At 45.0% G+C, this 19,905-nt stretch overlaps 1 protein-coding gene and 1 long non-coding RNA gene across 3 annotated transcripts in view; one reads left to right on the forward strand and one right to left on the reverse strand.

Moving 5' to 3' along the window:
- Window positions 1-19,905, reverse strand: part of LOC308461314 — a 72,908-nt gene that overhangs the window by 39,069 nt on the left and 13,934 nt on the right. The window lies entirely within an intron of this gene.
- CACNG6 (calcium voltage-gated channel auxiliary subunit gamma 6) overlaps window positions 5,912-19,905 on the forward strand; it is a 31,594-nt gene continuing 17,600 nt past the window's right edge. The window contains exon 1 of the mRNA XM_080978104.1: window positions 5,912-6,441. Coding sequence (XP_080834230.1) covers window positions 6,117-6,441 — 325 coding nt within the window. The 5' untranslated portion in view covers window positions 5,912-6,116. The remainder of the gene's footprint in view (window positions 6,442-19,905) is intronic.

A 19,905-nucleotide genomic window follows, 5' to 3' on the forward strand; every position in this document is an offset into this window, starting at 1 on the left:
GTTGACCCCCCTTCTTTGCACTAGAGTAGGGACGGGGAACCTGTGGCCCTCTAGATACTCTTGGGCTCAGCCAGCATGTCCAATGGCGACTGCAGTCCAGCAACACCTGGAGATTCTTCGCTAGGGTGAGTGGCTGTGCAGACAGCTAGCTCATAGGCAGCTCTCGGTCTCTCCCACTCTGTGGTCTGTATGTCCTTTGGGTGCCATCTCTTCCTTATGTTTGGCAGCAAGCTTGCTGTCAAGACATGTTTGAACTGTGGGAGAAAAGGAAAGAAGAACACTAATCCACTAATCCAAGGTTTCAGGCAGGAGTCTTTCCCCAATTCTACCTGGAGACACCAAGGATTGAACCTGCGACCTCCTGCACACAGAGCAGATGTTCTACCGCTGAGCTTCGGCCTTCCCCTCTGACTGGCAGTGGCTCTCCAGCGGAGACAATTCACACCACTTGCTGCTGCAGGCAGTCATAGGGATGAGGCCTGATGCCTTCTGCAGTCAAAGCATGTGTTCCCTGCTCCTGAGCTAGAACTCGCTAGCAGCCTCATGCTTGGCATTGTTTGGGAATTTGAAGAAACAAAATAATTTTGAAAACGATGGTTAACATCGGGGCAGTTTTCTGAAAGATTTAAAATGGCACCCAGTTGTATCCAAACATAGACAGAAACCAGCTCCATGATCTCTGGAACCATGATGCAAAATTGGTTAGCATCAGTGCAGTTCTCAAAGGTTTGATCCGCTTGGCATCCAGTTGTATCCAAACATAAGCAAAAACCTGTTCATCTATCTCGTAAACCATTATGCAAAGATGTGGTTATGATATTTGGTTTGGAAAGGTTCAGGTAAGTCCATTTGTCTTTCTAGCCACATTGGCAAGTGGCTCCCCAGGGGCTCAGGCAGGTGGAGGGTCTTCCTCACCATTTGCTATCTGATCCTTTCAGCTGGAGATGTCAGAGATGGAACCTGGATGTTTCTGCATGCAAAGCACATGAGTGCATGTTGTCTGACTAGGAACTAGTGGAGGCTGGACCATTAGGGTGAATGGGGCACTGCCCCATCAACCTCAGACGTTGTATGGGGTAAAAGTGCCATAGGATAAATAAATACTTCTTTATTTCCCCAAACATCAACTCTTGTCACCTCTGCCCTTAGACGCTGACAGCTGTCACAGAGCAGTTTTGAGATGCAAATAATGTGCTAGCCTAGCTTGCTGCAAATCATGTGCTAGCCTAGCTTGTTGCTGACAAACCTGACTTAATTTTCAGCAAAGCCCCATGGTACAACCACACATTTCAGGTGTTAATAAAGCAAGACTCACATAACAAAAAATTAATAAACAAAGCAGTACTCAATTCATCCTTCTTCCTGACAGCACAGCATGTCTTCTCGGCCTGCATCTCACTCCCTGCAGCACAGCACCCCCTACAGATCTCCCACTGCCATTTCCTGCCAGCCCTGAAACAGCTGTCATTTCATGCTAACTCAGTGTTTTTCCTCAATCAGCTTGTGCTGAGAACACACAGCATCCCGCTCCCCGAGGGCAGCAGGGCGGGGGCACTGTGGCACCAGATGCTCCAGCCTGCTCCTAATTGCATGGATGAACACTCTAAAATCGCCACTTGGCCCTCTGTGGATTTTACTTAACACCTTCAGGCCTGGACCCTCCTGTCCTAGACTCTTCCTTTAGCCCTTGTCTAAAGCGTAATGCTTTTGAATTATGGTGTTGGAGGAGACTCTTGAGAGTCCCATGGACTGCAAGAAGATCAAACCTATCCATTCTGAAGGAAATCAGCCCTGAGTGCTCACTGGAAGGACAGATCCTGAAGCTGAGGCTCCAATACTTTGGCCACCTCATGAGAAGAGAAGACTCCCTGGAAAAGACCCTGATGTTGGGAAAGATTGAGGGCACAAGGAGAAGGGGACGACAGAGGACGAGATGGTCGGACAGTGTTCTCGAAGCTACCAGCATGAGTTTGACCAAACTGCGGGAGGCAGCGGAAGACAGGAGTGCCTGGCGTGCTCTGGTCCATGGGGTCACGAAGAGTCAGACACGACTAAACGACTAAACAACAACAAAGCGTAAATTCATGAGAAAATCTGCCTCCTGATGGGCAACAGAGGGAACGCTGGACAGGTGCCCCAGGATTGCTGCAAAGAAACCGTGAGCCATTCAGAAAAACAGGAACATTGCTACTACTCCCACTAATGCTGAACTCAAGTGGTCTGTGCCAATCCAAAACAGCCATTCCAGCATGCCCAGCTAATGTATGCAGAGTTTCAAAAGAAATTAAAGCCAGACCCCCTAGAAGGGGCAAATTCCTCCGAATGATACATGTCTGCTGAGCATGCATGCTCCGCAGGAGTGACTCACCCTGCTCAGTTACTCTTATCTCCTGTTCTAAGCAAGGCTTGTGCAACAAGCATTTGAAAGCCATTTCAATGGCTCTCCGCTGTGTATGAAGGGAGGAGGAAGAACCAGGAGAAAGGAATTGGTGGTGGAGGGAAGACAGGAGCAGCCGGAAGAGCGAGAGACAGAAGGGAAAGGGGGACAACAGATGAGATGGGGGGGAGAGATAGGAGCAACAAAGAAGGGGGTGAGGAATCAGGAGCCAGAAACAGCAGGAGCAACAGGTGGAGCAAGGGAAGCAAGAAACAGAGACTATATGGAGTGCACCAAGGTGAGAGCACATCATTCTGCATCAGGTCCCATTTCCATTCTTAGGTTCTGAACAGGTGTCACTGTGATGGAACACATGTTGACAACCTGCTGGGCCTCGTTCTCCTTCCAGAAATCCAGGAATCTAAGCAAGGTTGCAGGTGGTGATGCTTGCAACACAAACTACAATGTATTTCTGCACCCCCACCCCAAGAGGAATGCGGCTTTTCAGGGACATAAGTAGCCAGCATGGAACAGGAGCCTTGTTCAGGCCTCTCAGGAGAGTGTGATGGCAGGAAGGGGGGGAAAGATTTCTTCTGAAGGAGGGAAAGGAAGAAGTCTCCTCTCACCTCTCGGGAAGACTTCCCCTGCTCTGCCCTACAGCGCTAGAGATTTCAAACCCTGGGGGGGCTGCCAGCCCCCTGGATCTAATCACTTTGTAGCTAAATGGGGAGGGGGAGTGTTTTGGTGAGAGGGAAAGAAAAAATATATTCTTTTTCCTTTTGTTTCTCCTGAAACATCCATGGGTGTTTTTTTAATCTCACAGCATGCATTCCACAACCCTAATCCTGTCCCCCTCTAAGACATCATTACCCCCCCCCCCCTATTTTCCAGCTTCTTCTTCTCTCTCTCTTGCCACCACAGCATTCCATACATTCTGGAAGCTCACAGGTCCTTCCAGTCAACTTTTGCGAGATTAACTTTTCTTTTCCTCTTAAGTTGCAAATTTATAAACTTGGAAATCCCCAGCGTATATAAAAAGCGCCGTCCTATATTTGGGTAGCCCCATTTTGTTTCCAAACCGATAGACTTTCCACCGCCTGAGCCGCATTTGAGGGATAACAATAACAATAATACAACAAGAACAACAATATGCAAGTAAGTTTAAAAATTATATCCAAGTCACCAAGCAAAAGGAAATATGAGGAGTGAGTGAAGAACCGGAAAACCAGCCACCGGCCATTGGGAACCACAATCCTCTCTCCCTAGCCTCATAGTCTACTTTCTTAATTAAGGATGAGATGATTGGACAGTGTTCTCGAAGCTACTAACATGAATTTGATCAAACTGCGGGAGGCAGTGGAAGACAGGAGTGCCTGGCGTGCTCTGGTCCATGGGGTCATGAAGAGTTGGACACGACTAAACGATTAAACAACAACAAAATCATTCTTTTAATCCTCTATATTCACACAGAGGATTAGATTTAGATTTAGATTTAGATGCCTCTAAAAGGGTAGAGTGTCAAACCCCCCCAAGTGTTTATACTTCTTCTTTCTTTCTTATTTTCTTTATTTCTGTCATCCTTCATTCCTTCCTCAATGTGTGTTGCACTTGACACTGATGCATGGCACCAGCCATACACATGGCATTTTACGAAATGTAAAAAGACAGGTCACTGCCCTGAGGAGCCTACAGTTTGAAATTCTTCACAAGAGAGGCTTCTCTTATTTGGTAATATAAAATGCTCAGCTATGCTTGTGTAAGGAGATTAAGTTGGGATGGGGGGGAGAAATGATTCAGCTTGCATTTAAAAAGAAAATTTCTCTCTAATTCTCACTTTCTGAAACAATAAGTGAACCAAAATGCAGCTGTGCATCAGAATACACACATTTTCTAATTTCGCAATGCAGTTTTCCCTGCCAAGTTATGTGTACAGAAATACAAACTGTACATATACATGCATATTTTCTATTTGAAAAATGTATTGTATTAGGGAAAGCTGCCTTGCAAAAATGTGTATATTAGGCAAAATTGCATACAAAAATTTGCAAAATAAATCTGTTAGTTTCACATTTTCCCTGTCAGTTTCTGTTAATTTCCTGTCTAGTTCTCATTTTTTTCAAATTTAAATTCTATTCTGCACAATCCCACAGTGTGTGATTTTTTTTAAGTCCTCAGAAAAAATCATCAGCATTTTCATGCGAATTTGCCCTATTTTTGCAAAGAATCTTCCCCTCTTACAATGCATTTTTGTACACACACACACACAACCCAACAACAATATGTGCATTTTTAACCCTAATATGTGCATTTCCGTAGCCAGTACTTAGCTGGAGCCCTGCATTGCAAAATTCAAAAAAGATGAATTTCGTTCAGGAATTGTTTCAGAAATCACAAGTTTGGTGGGTTTTCCTTTAAGTGCAAATGGAATTTGATTTCTCCCCCAGCAATAGTCCTTATTGAGTATTCGTTCAGATCTGTTTATGGGGCGGTTATAAGGCAAGGAGCAGTCTGCCTGAATTCATCCAGATTTGCTTTTTCGGTAGTTATTCATCTTCCCGTTAATCGTTTGTCCATCCCACACTTTTCAGTCCACTCCCCCACCACTTTCCTAACCGCAAAAAGATCAAGTATGTTTTGTAAGAGGATTTGTTGCATCAGGCCAACAGAGCACATTAATTCCCTTTAATTGCTCAAATTTCTGGTATGCACTTGAATCCCTCCCACAAAACACTGATGGTCTGGAGATGACCACTTGCTAATCCTGACAACAAGCCGGAAAGGTCAGTACAGCATCTGTATTGTGTATTGGAGGGAGGGGAGGGAAGGGAGGGCTGAGAGACAGCAGTTTGCCTAATGGGAAACTCACGGGCCCCCAGATGTTGTTGAACTCAAAAGCCCATCAGCTCTGGCCAACATGGCTCAAAGAAAGGAGCTGTAGTCCAACAATGTCTGGAGGGCTACGGCTTCCCTACCTGGCCTAAGGAAAAGTCATAGCAGAGGTAAGATTTACAACTGCAAATGCAGAAGGAGGAAGCGCTGGCATACTTGCTTGGAAAGCACTTGTTGAAACAACGCTTGCTTCCCGTGGGACTTCTTAAGAAGTGTGCCTAGCAGTAGACAGACTTGTACATGATTTTAGTGCTGTGCATACTTGCTGTTAAGCAGGGCAGTGTGAATCCAAAAGAGGTATTGCAGCCGGTGCAAGTTCCAGAGACTTGTGAAAATGCCTCGAGGTATTCCGGTCCCAGCAGGGGGTGCTGTCGTAAGGTGGGGCAAGAGGGTCCCCCCCCCTTGCTGCTGAAAGAGCTTTCCATTTTGGCCTCCGCATCGTCAAAACCTTCAGAGGCGCATAGGCACACACACATCCAGACTGTCTGTGCGCCCTGGAGCCTTAAAATAACCCTGATTGCCTAGGCGATGAAGAGCAGGAACAGGTGCTCCGCACATTTGCCAAGGCGGCCGGGGGGGTGGGGTGAGGTAGCTGCTGTTCCAACCCTGGCCTCACCCTGGGAAGCCAGGGCATTGGGCAGAGAAGGCAGGGGTGGGGTGAGGGTGGCCAAGCAACTTTTCAGCACTGCATGCAACGTGTTGACCTAGATAGGAGCCAAGAGAAGCTGCGAGGAGCCCTCACAGAAGACCCAGCTTAAAGCCTGGGGGGTTTACAAACAGGGTTCCGGGTAGCTATTCTAGAGCCAAAATAGATCCCTTCAAAAGACAAGGGGGAGCAGGGCAAGGGGCTATGATGTGGCCAAATTTTTTCCTCCAGGACGAGGAGCAGCGCATGGGGGGGCGCACGCGGGCAGGGGTCAAGCGGCGCAAGGTCCTGACGGATGAGCAAGAGGGCAAGATCAAGCTGGCCTTCTTCGTGGCCATCGTGGGGATGACCCTGACAGTGCTGGCCGTGGGCACAGAATTCTGGGTGGAGCTCAACACCTACAAGCAGAACCAATCCCTCGTCTGCGAGGCAGCCCACTATGGCTTGTGGAAGTTTTGCCACAAGAAACTCTGGATGGATGTTGTGGAGGAGGAGAGGGCTACCTGTGGACCCGCAGAGCTGCCTGGAGGTAATGGTTTACCTGAGCATGTTCCTGTTTTCTTTTCCCTTACTCCCCACCCCACCCCACCCCACCCACACTTTCATAAACAAACACAGACACACACCCTGTTCCTGAAGCTGCCCCCTCCCTTTGATCAGCTTCCTCCACTTCCCAACATTGTTGTGTCCCACCCCCACCCCCACCACCTTCTCTCCTATGCATCCAGGGAATGTGGACTGGTGTTTCCATGTGATACAGCACGTTCAATGCATTACATGCAGGATCATAAGGGATGGGATGTGGGGACTAACAAGGGAAGATGGTGGCTAGATCTGGACTGCTGGCAGCCCCTGGTGAAGTGTGAGGCCCTCCTCCCCAGTTTAGTAAAGCCCTCCATTATCCATTCATCAATTATCGCTTTGCATATGCCGCCCCTACCCAATACATTGTTCTCATCTATTTACCAAAAAGCAGTCCAGTGTGTTTGTCTTTCTCCCTTTCCTTTTTTGCTCCACCCCAGCCACATCCATCAGGCCTTCATGTGACCCGCGGCTCACAACCTCAGCCTTGGCATCTGTTTGCAATTTCAGGCTTAGCCCAAGCACTTGCAATGCAGAATGCTGATGCGTTGATTACCTCCTGCTAATGAAGGATAATCTCCTTGCCTCTGCTAGCATCTTTCTTCCATCTCCCATTCTACAGGGACAGGCTCTACCTGAACACAGTATAGGTTGAAACAGGGGAGTTATGGTTGAAAGTATCATCTTCTGTTTGACGTAAGGATGACAGTTCACAGAATCAGGAGCCTCCACAGAGAACCCAAAGCCATGTTTTCCGTATTAACTGTAACTATTTTTTCACTGCATGTGTAAACTGGAAAGAAAAAAAAGAGTGCCTCTGAGACTATGCAGAGAGTCTGCCAGCTAACACTTAATCAAGACAACCAACCCCCATGTATTGGATGTTAGATTAGCAGAGCTTCTAGGGAAAGATATGGCCAGGGCACTGGGGTGGGTAAGAGGGATCGCCCCTTTCAGAGATATTTAAGACCTCCTTTCTGAATATTAATGCACTTTTGAAAAATGGAACAGCCAAAGCAAACATGATGTTATTCACACAATTAGTAATTGTGCAAATGCTGCTTGCAATTAGACATAGCAAACCACTGATTAATAATAATAATAATAATAATAATAATAATAATAATTTATTATTTATACCCCGCCCATCTGGCTGTGTTTCCCCAGCCACTCTGGGCAACTTCCAACAGAATATTAAAATACAATAGTGTGTCTATTTGCCCCCATCACGGTCCCAAACCAGACTGGGACCCCCCCCCCCAGCTATTAACTAATAAAAAAGGTTGGTTAATAGCATCGGGTCTGCTGTTGCCTTAAGACTTTCATTATTTTACTTATCAAGATATAAGCAAAAGCAATGTAAGTAGTTTTCTACTCAATCATTCATTACAAAATCATGCAATTAAGTAACTGCAATATTGAACTCCCTGTATTTATGTTCTGGCTGTTCTGCAATTATTCTGCTCCTGCCCAGGCCCCATCGTCACAAAATCTCTGTCTCCAAGTCTGTGTGGCTTTCAGGCAGGCTCAAAATGTGGCATTTCCCATTATAGGCATTGAGAAATGCATTAACCCAGCCATTTATTTGTGGGCCAATTTGCACGATGGTTTTCACTTCACGACAGCAGGGCGTGGGTTCCATGTGCGCCACATGATGCCCTGACTAGCTAATCTGTCCATCCGTCTCCCCTCTGTGATTTCTGTCTGTTTATTCTTTGTGTGTTTTCAGAATTGTTTTATTAGCAGCTTTGTGTGTCTGAGGTGGTGTTTTGCGTTTTGTTATTATTCTGCTGTTAGTAGGTCAGATTGCGGTATGGCACAGTTCTCACTGAAATCACTGGGAGTGCCTTAAACTTGAAAAACTTTTTTTTCAACACCCCCCCCCCCACTTGTATCTTAAGTTATGGATAGAAGGAGTGGCTCCTTGGGCCATAAATTGTTATCAGCTGTTTTTATCCCTGAACCTCTATTTTGCAACAATAGGAAAGAGAAGGGCTTTGTTTCGGAGAAGCAGTGAGGAACTGCTTTTTGATACTTTTAATCTCCCTCCTTTGGGAGGAAGGGTAGGATATAAATTGAAATAATAATGAATGAATAAACAACAACAGCTTCATTTGTATTGTCGCATCCCGTGAAGCACTGCAGAGTACTTTTAGCTTTAACATGTCTGCCCGCCCACACACCAACTGACTCTTGCCAGCGGCAGAGGAAGCCGCTCGGGTGCCTGGACCCTGCGGCGACGCGCCCAGGGACAGTGTGTGTCGCCCATAGGGGCGGGGTGAGGGCAGGGTGCACTGCAGGGCCTCCAGAGTCTGCCTGCCTCCTCCCACTCAACTGCCCCACAGCTGGGGGGGAGGCAGCAGGCAGACCGTTTGGGCTGCGAGGAACCTGCACGCACCCAAGCCACTGCGTCTCTCCCAGGAGACTGCCTGTCATTTTGTGAGTGCTGCCTGGCATTTTCTCCCCCCCCCCCAGTGGTGACACCCGGGGTGGCCAGCACCCACCGCACCCTCCTTCCTCTGCCCCTGACTCTTGCACAGGCATTTGCCTGACTCCTCTCTCCATGAGAGAGAGAAAATGCTGTCTACTAATCAGCAACTTCCCACTGTAATCACTGGGTTGTGGCAAGAAATTCGATATTAATTTTATTAATATAGCACACTCTGCCCACCAAATGGCAATCCCATTTGTAAGATAAAGCGACACAGCAATGCCTCAGCTGAGAAGAGCCACCCAGTAAAGATTGCCCCTTAGTTTTCTCCTGCAACAACCTCTGCAGGTGTGCAACTTAATCCTAACAAACATTTTCTTATTATTGTTAACTCTGAATTGGGCCTCTGTCTCACGCCTTCCTAGACTATGCATTGGATGATGAGGTCTAGCTGGGATGGGAAATCAGTATGCAGAATTATAATCTGCGCAAGTCTATTTTCTGATTCTATTTTTTGTTTCCCCTGGCTGAAGGTTTGGAAGCAGAGATCTTTCAAATAGTTCTTTTTCTCACTTGGCTGCTTTTAGACAGCTACAAATGGGTCATTTGCAGAACTTATACATGTGGCTTTGCACTGGAACCTGTGATCTCAACCTGGAGTTTAGAGACTTTGCATACACAGAAATACACGTAGAGGATTCCTCACGTACAGAAAAACCCATACAGCTGATCTCCCCTGCCCCAAATAGGCTACCTATATAATTCTAAGCTGCAAGCGTCTTGCGTTTCACTCCTGAACTTGTTTGCTCATTGCTACTGTTTATTTGCACATCTTTCAATGTAAATCCATTGCTTGGCTTTGAGGTTGAGTAAAATAAGGGACAGGTGACAGAAGACTGGTTGGGGTAGAGGCAGAGAAGACTGTGCACGCAGAAAACCCATAAGTTTGAAGAAAAGTTATTTTGGGGTTTCAAAGAGGCAGGTTACATATTACAGTGGTACCTCAGGTTACATACGCTTCAGGTTACAGACTCTGCTAACCCAGAAATAGTGCTTCAGGTTAAGAACTTTGCTTCAGGATGAGAACAGAAATCGGGCTCCGGCGGCGTGGCGGCAGCAGGAGGCCCCATTAGCTAAAGTGGTGCTTCAGGTTAAGAACAGTTTCAGGTTAAGTACGGACCTCCGGAACGAATTAAGTACTTAACCTAAGGTACCACTGTACACCCAAAGATCCCTGGATGATCTCCCATTGCTGATGTTAAACAAAATACACCTGTAAGGAAGGAACACAGGAAGCTGCCTTATACCAAGTCAGAGCATTGATCTATCTTGCTCAGCATTGTCCACACTCTTACAGGGAAGTGGCTCTCCACAGTTTCAGGCAGGGGTCTTCCCCAGCCCCACATGGGGATGCCAGGGAATGAGATTGGGACCTTCTTCATACAAAGGAGAGGCTCTGCCACCAATATGATTCAGGAAGAAACACCGAGGTTGAGGTTACTTAACCCTTTCCCCGCACCCCTAGCCCATGCTACTTTTCTGATCTAAACTGCTATACTGAAATATACTCGGTGCCGAGAGTGGATTTCATGCTCTTTATTCAGCTCATAGTAGTGAGGAGGAATGGCAGTTCCCCCAGAATGGGATTCACCTGTAGGTTGCAGATTCACTTCCACCTGGAGCTGGATTGGGTGGCTCCTGTGGACCAATCAGACTGCTGCATTCTGGACCCAATTGTTCTAGGACCAATCAGACTACTGCATACTGAATCCTATTGTTCTAGGACCAATCAGACTGCTGCCTTTTGGATCCTATTCAACTCAGTACATAACATATACCACACAATTTTTTTGCTGTGCTGTAACCCCTCTGGACAGCAATAATGTGGTAGCATTGGAGAAGCATTGAAGGACAACTCACGAAGCAGAATCAATTCACAACTGATGCACTGTTGTGTCGAGAGTATGCTGCAGAATACATCAGCAATAAGACACCAGTCTAGAGGTGGGGGGCTTCATTCATTCTGTCCGTGTCACACTGAAAGTGTAATATATATTTATACAGGTCAAGTACAGAAGAACTAATAAATGTGGGGGGGTTAGGAATTAAGCCAGCAGGCACAATGCTACCCTGCTGTTTGAAAACTATAGCGCGAGTATTCCTACATTTGCTGAGCTGAAAATGGCCCTCATGAGAAATTTCCCAGCAATGTGAAACAGCTAAATTAGGTTTCAACCTGAGAACAAGGCAGTGGTGGGCTTGGGGCTTAAAATTTCAGCAGCGCCCTGTTACAGCCTGAAGAGGAATGGGTGTGAAACCACAGTCAGTCTAAGGGAGAACCACTGTGGGAACTCCTTTCTTCTTAGTCCTTAAAGGGAGGGGGCACTTTCCCCTAATTATAATTGATTTTTGTAGCTATTTTTTGTGAATCAGTGCACTTTCCCCTATTGTGTGCATTTTTGTACACATTTTTTGTGTGTGCAAAATTCAGAGAAGTGCAAATTTCAAAGAATCCCCCTGTTACAGTTTGTGTGTTCTCCAAATTATGTAGTTTCTCATTAAATAGCAAAACAAAATCAAGTTTCTCTCCCATTCCTAATGTTCGCATATATGCACTTGTGCACAGTGCTGGCACAGGACACTTTGATGCCTGAAGCAGGGCCCAAATAACGGGTCCCCACTTCCTAGTAGGGTCAATACTTTGAAAGGTTTTGTTTGCTTCACCCTCCTTCATGACAGAGCCGACCCTATGTCCACACACTGGGGACAGAAAGCGAGGCAGAGAGATTTCACCTTATTTGGCCTTCACTCCCATCATCCAAGACAGCCATTTTAAAGAGATTCAGATCCACACTGAAGGATGGAGGATGAATTCAGTTCATTTCACATTTAAAGGCAGATATACCTAATTTGCACTGCCCAAAACAATATGTGAACACAACCATGCTTCAGAAGTCTCATTTCTCCAAATTGCACTCCAGCCAAATAATGTGCATAAAAGAGCACAGATAAGTGTGTATAAATGTGCATATTCATGAGAATAACATTAAAAAGTACATTGTATTTGCAAAATATGCAAATTAGGAAAAATGCATATATAAATGTGTGTATTAGGAGTAATGCACACTGGAAAAGCTGACATATTTTCATGAGGACTTAAAAAAAAATTGCAAACTGACACAGTAACGTGAACTGAACTTCAGATATGAACAATCAAAAACTGAGCAAAACTGAAATTGACAGATTTGCTCATCATAACCCATATCTAACCCCCGTTTCTTAGATTTCCCGGAAACTGCCGCGATCATTAAACACAAAAGGAGAATTCCGGCCTTTCAACTGCTGCATTAGAGAGAATTTCAAATGGTCCAGGTTGTCATGCAGGGATGCAAAATTCTGATCCTCCTGAAATTTCCTGTCCTACACAACTTTAAAAGGTTTTAAGAGTATTATTATCCTTTGCTTCTGCATTGACACATCAGATGGGTTTTCTGAAACACCTTGCCACTAGCCACTGTCTGGAGTTGTTTCTGAATTTCGCCTAAATCCAAATCTCAGGAAATTCAGAGTAACCTGTTCAGGGGAAACATCTATAGAGATTTCTTGGGACACACACACACACACGATCAGCCCATTTTCTTGGAATGATTCATGTATCTCTTCTCTATGTTGAAGACAAGGTGTTAGTCTGTAGCCCCAGAAAGCATTACTCTATCGACTTGAGATATGCTAATATCAACTATTTATTACATTTACATCCCACCCTTCCTCCAAGGAGTTTGGGGGGTAACACACATGGTGCCCCCTTTTACCCCCACCACATCCCTGTCAGGCATACTGGGCCAAGAGATGGTGACTCTCCTAATAGAGTACAGATTTGTATCTGCGTCTACCCTAGTCCTGGTTTGCTTTTCCTTGCCAGGTTTTTAACAATGCTGAAAGACTCCTTGTTCAAGTGTAGGTTATTTGATGGTGTTTCAATCAGTCTCTTTCTTTCTTTCTTTCTTTCTTTCTTTCTTTCTTTCTTTCTTTCTTTCTTATTTTGTTTAGACCATTTCTATACTGCTTAATATGTATAAGAAATATCCAAAGGCAGTGTACAGAAAACAAAAACAACAGTTATGCAACTGCTCTTTATAGCATTTGTTCTCTAACGCAGAGGTGGGCAGCTGAGGTCCTGGGGAGCAGATACAGGCCATAAGACCATTTTATTTGGCCCTTGGCAGTCCTAACCAATTTTCATCAGAATGTAGTAAAAAGTTTGTTCCCCATCTTTTTGCTCATAAGGGAAAAGCAAGAAAAATGTTACAAAGCTATACACAAAGGAGATACCCCTCGCTTTAATTATCCTCTCTTGGATTTTTTTATGTCAGATTTATGAAATTTGAGCTGTGCCTGAGTCCATGTGCTCTGTAACTTATGAAACCCTTACTGCTAGATAGTCCCAACTTTACTATGGGTGAGGTGTCAGCTCATATACAGAAAATATAGTTCTGGTCTCCAGACTTCCTACTAGAGAACATATTTGCCCCTGAGAAAAAGGCAAGGTGCCTGTTCATGGTTTAATCCCCTTTTCCGCCTGAGAACTTAAACTTTCAATTTTTTATATATTAAATTTAGAGGCTGTAAAACAAGCAGGTTCACTTTTTAAAAAAATGCCCCTCTGTCCCTTCTATATTAGTTAATTCCTGCTACCAACTACATATTCTGGGGGGAAGGGGAGGGAGGCGAGGAATCAATAATTAATGGATGCACATCAATCATGATTATGCATATCATTCCACAGTGAGAGCCACTGAATAGCTAAAGCCAAAAAGAGCATTTGTGTCTTTTAGACTTACTTATACGTGATGTGTGCTATTGAATTTGCATAATGTATTCCTTTTCTAGCATTTGGGGTGTGTCTCACCGAGTGAGTTGGGAGGAGAAGATAAAGCACAGTATTTCTCTACAAATGCCTGAATTTTCTATTGCACAGTGTCTGCTTCTTTAAATGCAAAGATCCTCTGCTGCATGGAATCTTGTTTATAGAGTATCAGGTGTTTTGATGTAGGCAGAGATTTGGTGGCGATGAAGTCGCCTCTGGCAGTAATCGACTAGAGCTGCGCTAGCATCACAGAAGGACAAAGCATGTCTCTGGATGTCATTGGCTAACACAGTCTGGGCCTTGAGCGGGGAACGGCAGGAAGCAGTATGTAAGGAAGAAAGGATGGAAGTTGCAGAGGGCTTAGGGGCCTGACAAAACAAAAACCTAGGGAAGCAGAAGATGTAACTGGGCCAGAGGGTATGGTCCAGAAGGAAGAAGGAGAAAAAAAGCTTGGAAAGAGAAGGGACAGAGGAGTGAAATGTCAGGGTGAGGAGGCAGAGGTGAAGAAATCTGAAGTTTGCCTATTAGTGTCTTAAAATGATGGGTCAAACTAATACTTATTTATACTTTTACTAGGGACAGCCACCCCTCTCACTCTACTCCCCTACCCCACCTACTTGCCAACCCCTTTGTCAACCCTGCTTCCTTCACAGCTGCCAATCCACCCTCCCTTTAACCCTAACCCCCCTCACCTATTCCCTCCCCCCAGCTTGCCACAAGCCCCTCCCTTCAGCCTCAGAGCTCATCCCCAGTCCTTCCCCTCACAGCTCACTACCACTCCTACCCCCTTTTAAAGGAGAGGGAAAGCACTTCAGAGCAGTTTCCTGAAGTGCCTCTCCCCACTCTGTTACAGCCCCACTGCAGCTGCATTTAAAAGAGGGGGAAAGAAGCACTTCACTGAACGGTTTGTGAAGCACCCCCCCAACTCCCGTTGTTAAGCATGGCTGCAGTGGCATTGAATGAAAGGAGGGAGGAACTTCACAGAGCAATTTGCAAGCACATTAAACTGCTCATCTGGGTCATTTACCACCCTGTAGTCTTGCTGGGGTTGGCATGTCCACCTTGGCACCCATGGAATCTGCAGCAAGATGACAGCCTCACATTTTTATGTATACAGTGGTACCTCGGGTTACATACGCTTCAGGTTACAGACTCCGCTAACCCAGAAATAGTACCTCGGGTTAAGAACTTTGCTTCAGGATGAGAACAGAAATCGTGCTCCGGCGGTGTGGTGGCAGCGGGAGGCCCCATTAGCTAAAGTGGTGCTTCAGGTTAAGAACAGTTTCAGGTTAAGAACGGACCTCTGGAACAAATTAAGTACTTAACCCAAGGTACCACTGTACAGGAAGATATTTATATCCCACCTTTTCCTTCTAGGAGCTCAAGGTGGCATACATGCTTTTTTTCTCTCCCATATTATTCTTACAGTAACCCTGAAAGTTAGGTTAGGCTGAGAGACAGTGACTGGCCCAAAGTCACCCACCCAGTGAGCTTTCTGGCCAAATGGGGACTTGAACCCCCTCCCAGGTCCTAAGTTCAACACTCTAACCACTACACCGCTCTGGCAGGCCTCCAGCCATCTTCTAATGCAGACACTGTGGAGTGATTCATGGCTACCTTTTGCCTAGAAGCAAGGGGCCATTTTGGCTGAGCAAGTACAGTCAAACCTTGGTTGTCGAACGTAATCCATTCTGGAAGTCCATTCAGCTTTCGAAATGTTCAACAACTGAGGCGCGGCTTCTAATTGGCTGTAGGAGCTTCTTGCACTCAAGTCAGATGTTCAGCTTCCGAAAAATGTCCAAAAACCGGAACACTTATTTCTGGGATTTTGGCGTTTGGGAGCCAAAATGTTCCAAAACGGAGGTGTTTGGGAACCAAGGTTTGACTATAATTCAGTTCAAGCATGTCTCCTGTTTTGTTATTGTCAGTCGGCTATGTTGGGGTTGGCCCAAAGCTGGAATAGCAACAATCCAACTTGCAACATGCCATGTTGTTTCAGGAAAGTGGGTAGGGGACGTGCCAGAAGGCAGGACAAGCCAGAGTGTGATATAAAAACAACTGGCAAGGGAGACCGTCAGAAACAACAGGCACCCAAGCATGGTGAGGCCAAAAGCCAAGTTAATGCAGGCCCTGTTGTATGGAGTCAAGAGGGGAAGGAATCGGAAAGCACCAGGCTAGGGCCAAGTAGGAATAGTGAAAGGCCAGACAAATTGTGATTTCATCCAAGGATGGGCAAAGGGCAGGTCTGGATCAACTTGTAGATAAAAATGTGCACATTAGTGAAAGTAACCTACAGAGATGCAAAAAATATATACACTAGTCAAAAGTGCATACTTAATGTATTCACTGGGAGATATTTTCCCTAAAGTGCTGATGAATTTTTATGAGGATTCTTTTTATAAAATGGCAAATTGCAGAAATGTGGAGAACTGAATTTAAGATTAGGAAAATGAGAAACAGAGAACTGAAATAGGCACCTTGGACCATCTCTACTCCCTCCTCTAGATTATACTGCAGAAATTAAGCAAGCGGGGGGTGGGGGAGTTGTAGAGTAACCAGGAGTGGGTCTCTGAGCCCCTTTCAGTTCTGGTACTCAAGAAACAATATTGGGCTCAGAATAATTTAATTCTAATTGTCTTTTGCACTGGGGTGCAGCTGGTGGATATGGGGGTTCTAGTAAAAAGCAAAGTAGATCCCAGAAGCCTAAAGGTAAACGGACCCCTGACCATTAGGTCCAGTCATGACCAACTCTGGGGTTGTGGCACTCATCTCGCTTTATTGGCCGAGGGAGCTGGCGTACAGCTTCCGGATCATGTGGCCAGCATGACTAAGCCGCTTCTGGCGAACCAGAGCAGCGCATGGAAACGCCGTTTACCTTCCCGCCTATTTATCTACTTGCACTTTGACGTGCTTTCAAACTGCTAGGTTGCCAGGAGCAGGGACCGAGCAACAGGAGCTCACCCCGTCGCGGGGATTCGAACCGCCGACCTTCTGATCGGCAAGTCCTAGGCTCTGTGGTTTAACCCACAGCGCCCCCAGAAGCCTAAAGACTGCCAAATGCTGGTTCCATGTCAGGATCCAGGGTTAGCAAAAACTAGTTAATAACTAGTCATTCTGAGGTCCAGGGCTGCATCTCAGCTCTACACCTAACCCTGCCATTTCCTGGGAGCTGATACTAGAGGAAAATAAAACCATTTGTAGATCTTTAACAGTGCTGCTGCTAAAAGTTCCAATTTCTCACAGCTGAGGTAAACTGGTCCTCCTTGAAATAAATTAAAAAATGGGAAGGTAGGGAAACTCACATCTTGATAAAAGTGCTGAAATGGCTACTGTGGGCATAAAAACATGACGGTACTCCTTTCTGTGGTGTGCCGTGACAAAAAAAACAAGCCCTATATAAGTTTTAAATTCTCCTGCAGCTGGTGCCCAGCGCTGCATCACTTCAACTTTCTCATCACCCATCAGAAGCATTCTGTTGATGAATGAGCTTCCTTGCATGACACCACAGGCAAAAGATCACTGAAAAGTTCCTCTCTCTCAAGCCCCGAGCAAGCCAATATATAACTATTCATCTCCAATCTTGAGCACATGCCAAAAATTAAGATTGTTTGAGAACCAAACTGCGCATCACCTTTGCTGATTCTTTATGAATGAAATGCAGCTGTGGGAGCTCGTCAGCTTGATCGGAGCAGCTGCATGCACCACTTTCCAAATCCAAGTCAACCCCTCAAGCCTTGCGTGTGTCTTACAATGTACATGTGTGAATGGACCTTCAGCACCGCTGGCTGAAATTTCATACCACCTCATGCTTCTGAGGTTGCCAACTTTTTACAGCAGCTTTGTGGTTCAGGATTTGTTGTGCAGGTAACCACGTTTATCCCTGTGCGTGCAAAGTTTCACCTGATGGTTTTTGCATGTGAAACTGTTGTTAGAGGCACATGAGCCAACCAGGTTGGCTGCTGAAGTGTGTTAAGTAATTACCTGATGAAAAATTAAGACGCATGTGTGAACTGGCAGACAATGGCTCAGTAGAGAAGCAATCTTGGCAAACGACCCATTGCCCTGGGCTAAAGTTTGCCTGCTATCAATAGTTATGTCCTCTCAAAACTCACGTCAGCAGACTTACCAAGGCCAAAGTTAGAAACAACGTATTTGCCAGGACCAAATACTTGCTTGGTGTGCTGCTTTGACAGGGTTTTCCTAGCCAACCTACATTTTTCTGAAGGCTTGCCCTTTTCACTCACACCCCCAAACCTTTCTGCTTCATTTCATCATAGCAGAGATGCTCTTAAATCACTTCCTGGCTAAATGATTGTGAGCTCCAGGTGCAAACCTATCACAAAAATGGGCTAAAAGAATCCTTTGATGGATTAATCCTTATCATTATGGTCCTCTTCCCCCAACAGCAACTACTCCATCCACAATCATTTTGCAGACAAATTGGAGAGCTTAGAATGCCAGACAAATGGGAGGCAGGCAGAGAGACGGAAGGAGCAGGATAGTTAGCTTGGAGAAAAGAAGATTAAACGAAGGCGTGATAACTGGTTTCAGATGCTTAAGAGGCAGATGGAACCCATGAAGGAAAACAGAGGGAATGAACACCCCTTCACTTCTGAACTGTGAAAAAAAGTATTGTGCTTTTGAATTAGGTGGGCTGGGTCAGTTTGGCTTTACACATCACAAGAACAATGCCTAAAATAAGCCAGGTTGTGGCAACTACTTCAAGAAACAGGTTCAGAACATAATTAAAGGGCATTGATTTCTTTCATTTATTAGATTTTAAAAGGTGGTGTTATTAGTATCATCAACAAAATACTCATTGTTCATGATGTTTTGCAAAGCGTAAGAGATCAAGTCTCTGCCCCAAGGAATTTACAATCTATCACACTTTGTTTCATGATATGTAATGATTTGGAGGGAAAGGGTTTAAAACACTTGGCTGTTCTTAAATAAAAAGGCAACTTGATGAAGAGGGGATAGGATTCTTGGTCGTGGCAACGGCAACACATGGATTTATCTGTACCACTAATTTATTTTAAATAACATTTACTTATCTTATGCTTACACATTCCATTAAAAACAGTGTTACGGAACAGTAAAGAAGACAGAGCAGTTATTAAAAACAGTAAAATAGCAGAAAATGACAAAATACTAAGCAGCAAAAAAATGGCAAAAAAAGTTCAAATCTATAAGCAGCATTAAGCAACTAATACAAGCTGTGCAACCACTTCAGATGAATCTCAAACCAAAGTGAGTCAAACCAAAGTGAGTCAAGACAGCTCCAGATTGGTCAGAAGTGAGTTTGATTGATACAAAGTGCTTTGGACCAATCCAGAGCACAAAACACTCTCTAAGGAAGCCAGACAGCCTGTCTCCAAAGTGTTTCAAAACAACACCAAATAAGAAGAATGCAAGGGTGGGGAAAGGGGAAGCAGGAGAGCCAACGCTTTTCCCCTCAGTGTTTATGGGGAGGGGTAGAGAAGTGTTAACAACTGCTCTCACTGCTTTTCACTCATTGGTAAGCTCTCTGAACACTAGAAAGTATTTGATAGCTTTTGCTGCACTTGTATTTTGCTTATTCTTCAGTTTCCTACTCAGTCTTTCTTTCTTGTGTGTATATATACCTGTTTGTTTTCCAACCTTTCCTAATCAATCCCTCTCCCATCCTCAGTCATTTGTTCAGTTTATATTTTGTTAATCCTTCAGTTCATACCAGTACCGAACCTTTCTTCTTTAACTGTTGGTTATGAGTCCTTTCCCAATCATTCCCAGTTCTATCCTTACTCTTAAAAATAAAAACAGTTTGTTGTCTTAGTCTTACTATTGACTCAGGCTGTGTCACTTCCCGTATCCCTATCGCCTACAATTTTGGTACAAGTTTTTTTTTAGCTTAGGTATTCGTTTTATTTGCAGCCATGTTCTGTTTTCTGTGTCTGCCTTTCTTAGTACTTTGGCTTGAGCGTGTGTGCCAGAAAGTCTTATAAGTACACTGTACACAGTCAGTGCACAAGCACACAGTGAGTGTATAAATATTGAAGTTTTAGCACTAGCATGAGACATCTACAAAGCAACCATGGTGCCACCGCCAGAGGCAGAGATGGCAGAGCTGCCAG

This window comes from Podarcis pityusensis (assembly GCF_964106645.2).
Source record: "Podarcis pityusensis genome assembly, chromosome: 13".
NCBI lineage: Eukaryota > Metazoa > Chordata > Lepidosauria > Squamata > Lacertidae > Podarcis > Podarcis pityusensis.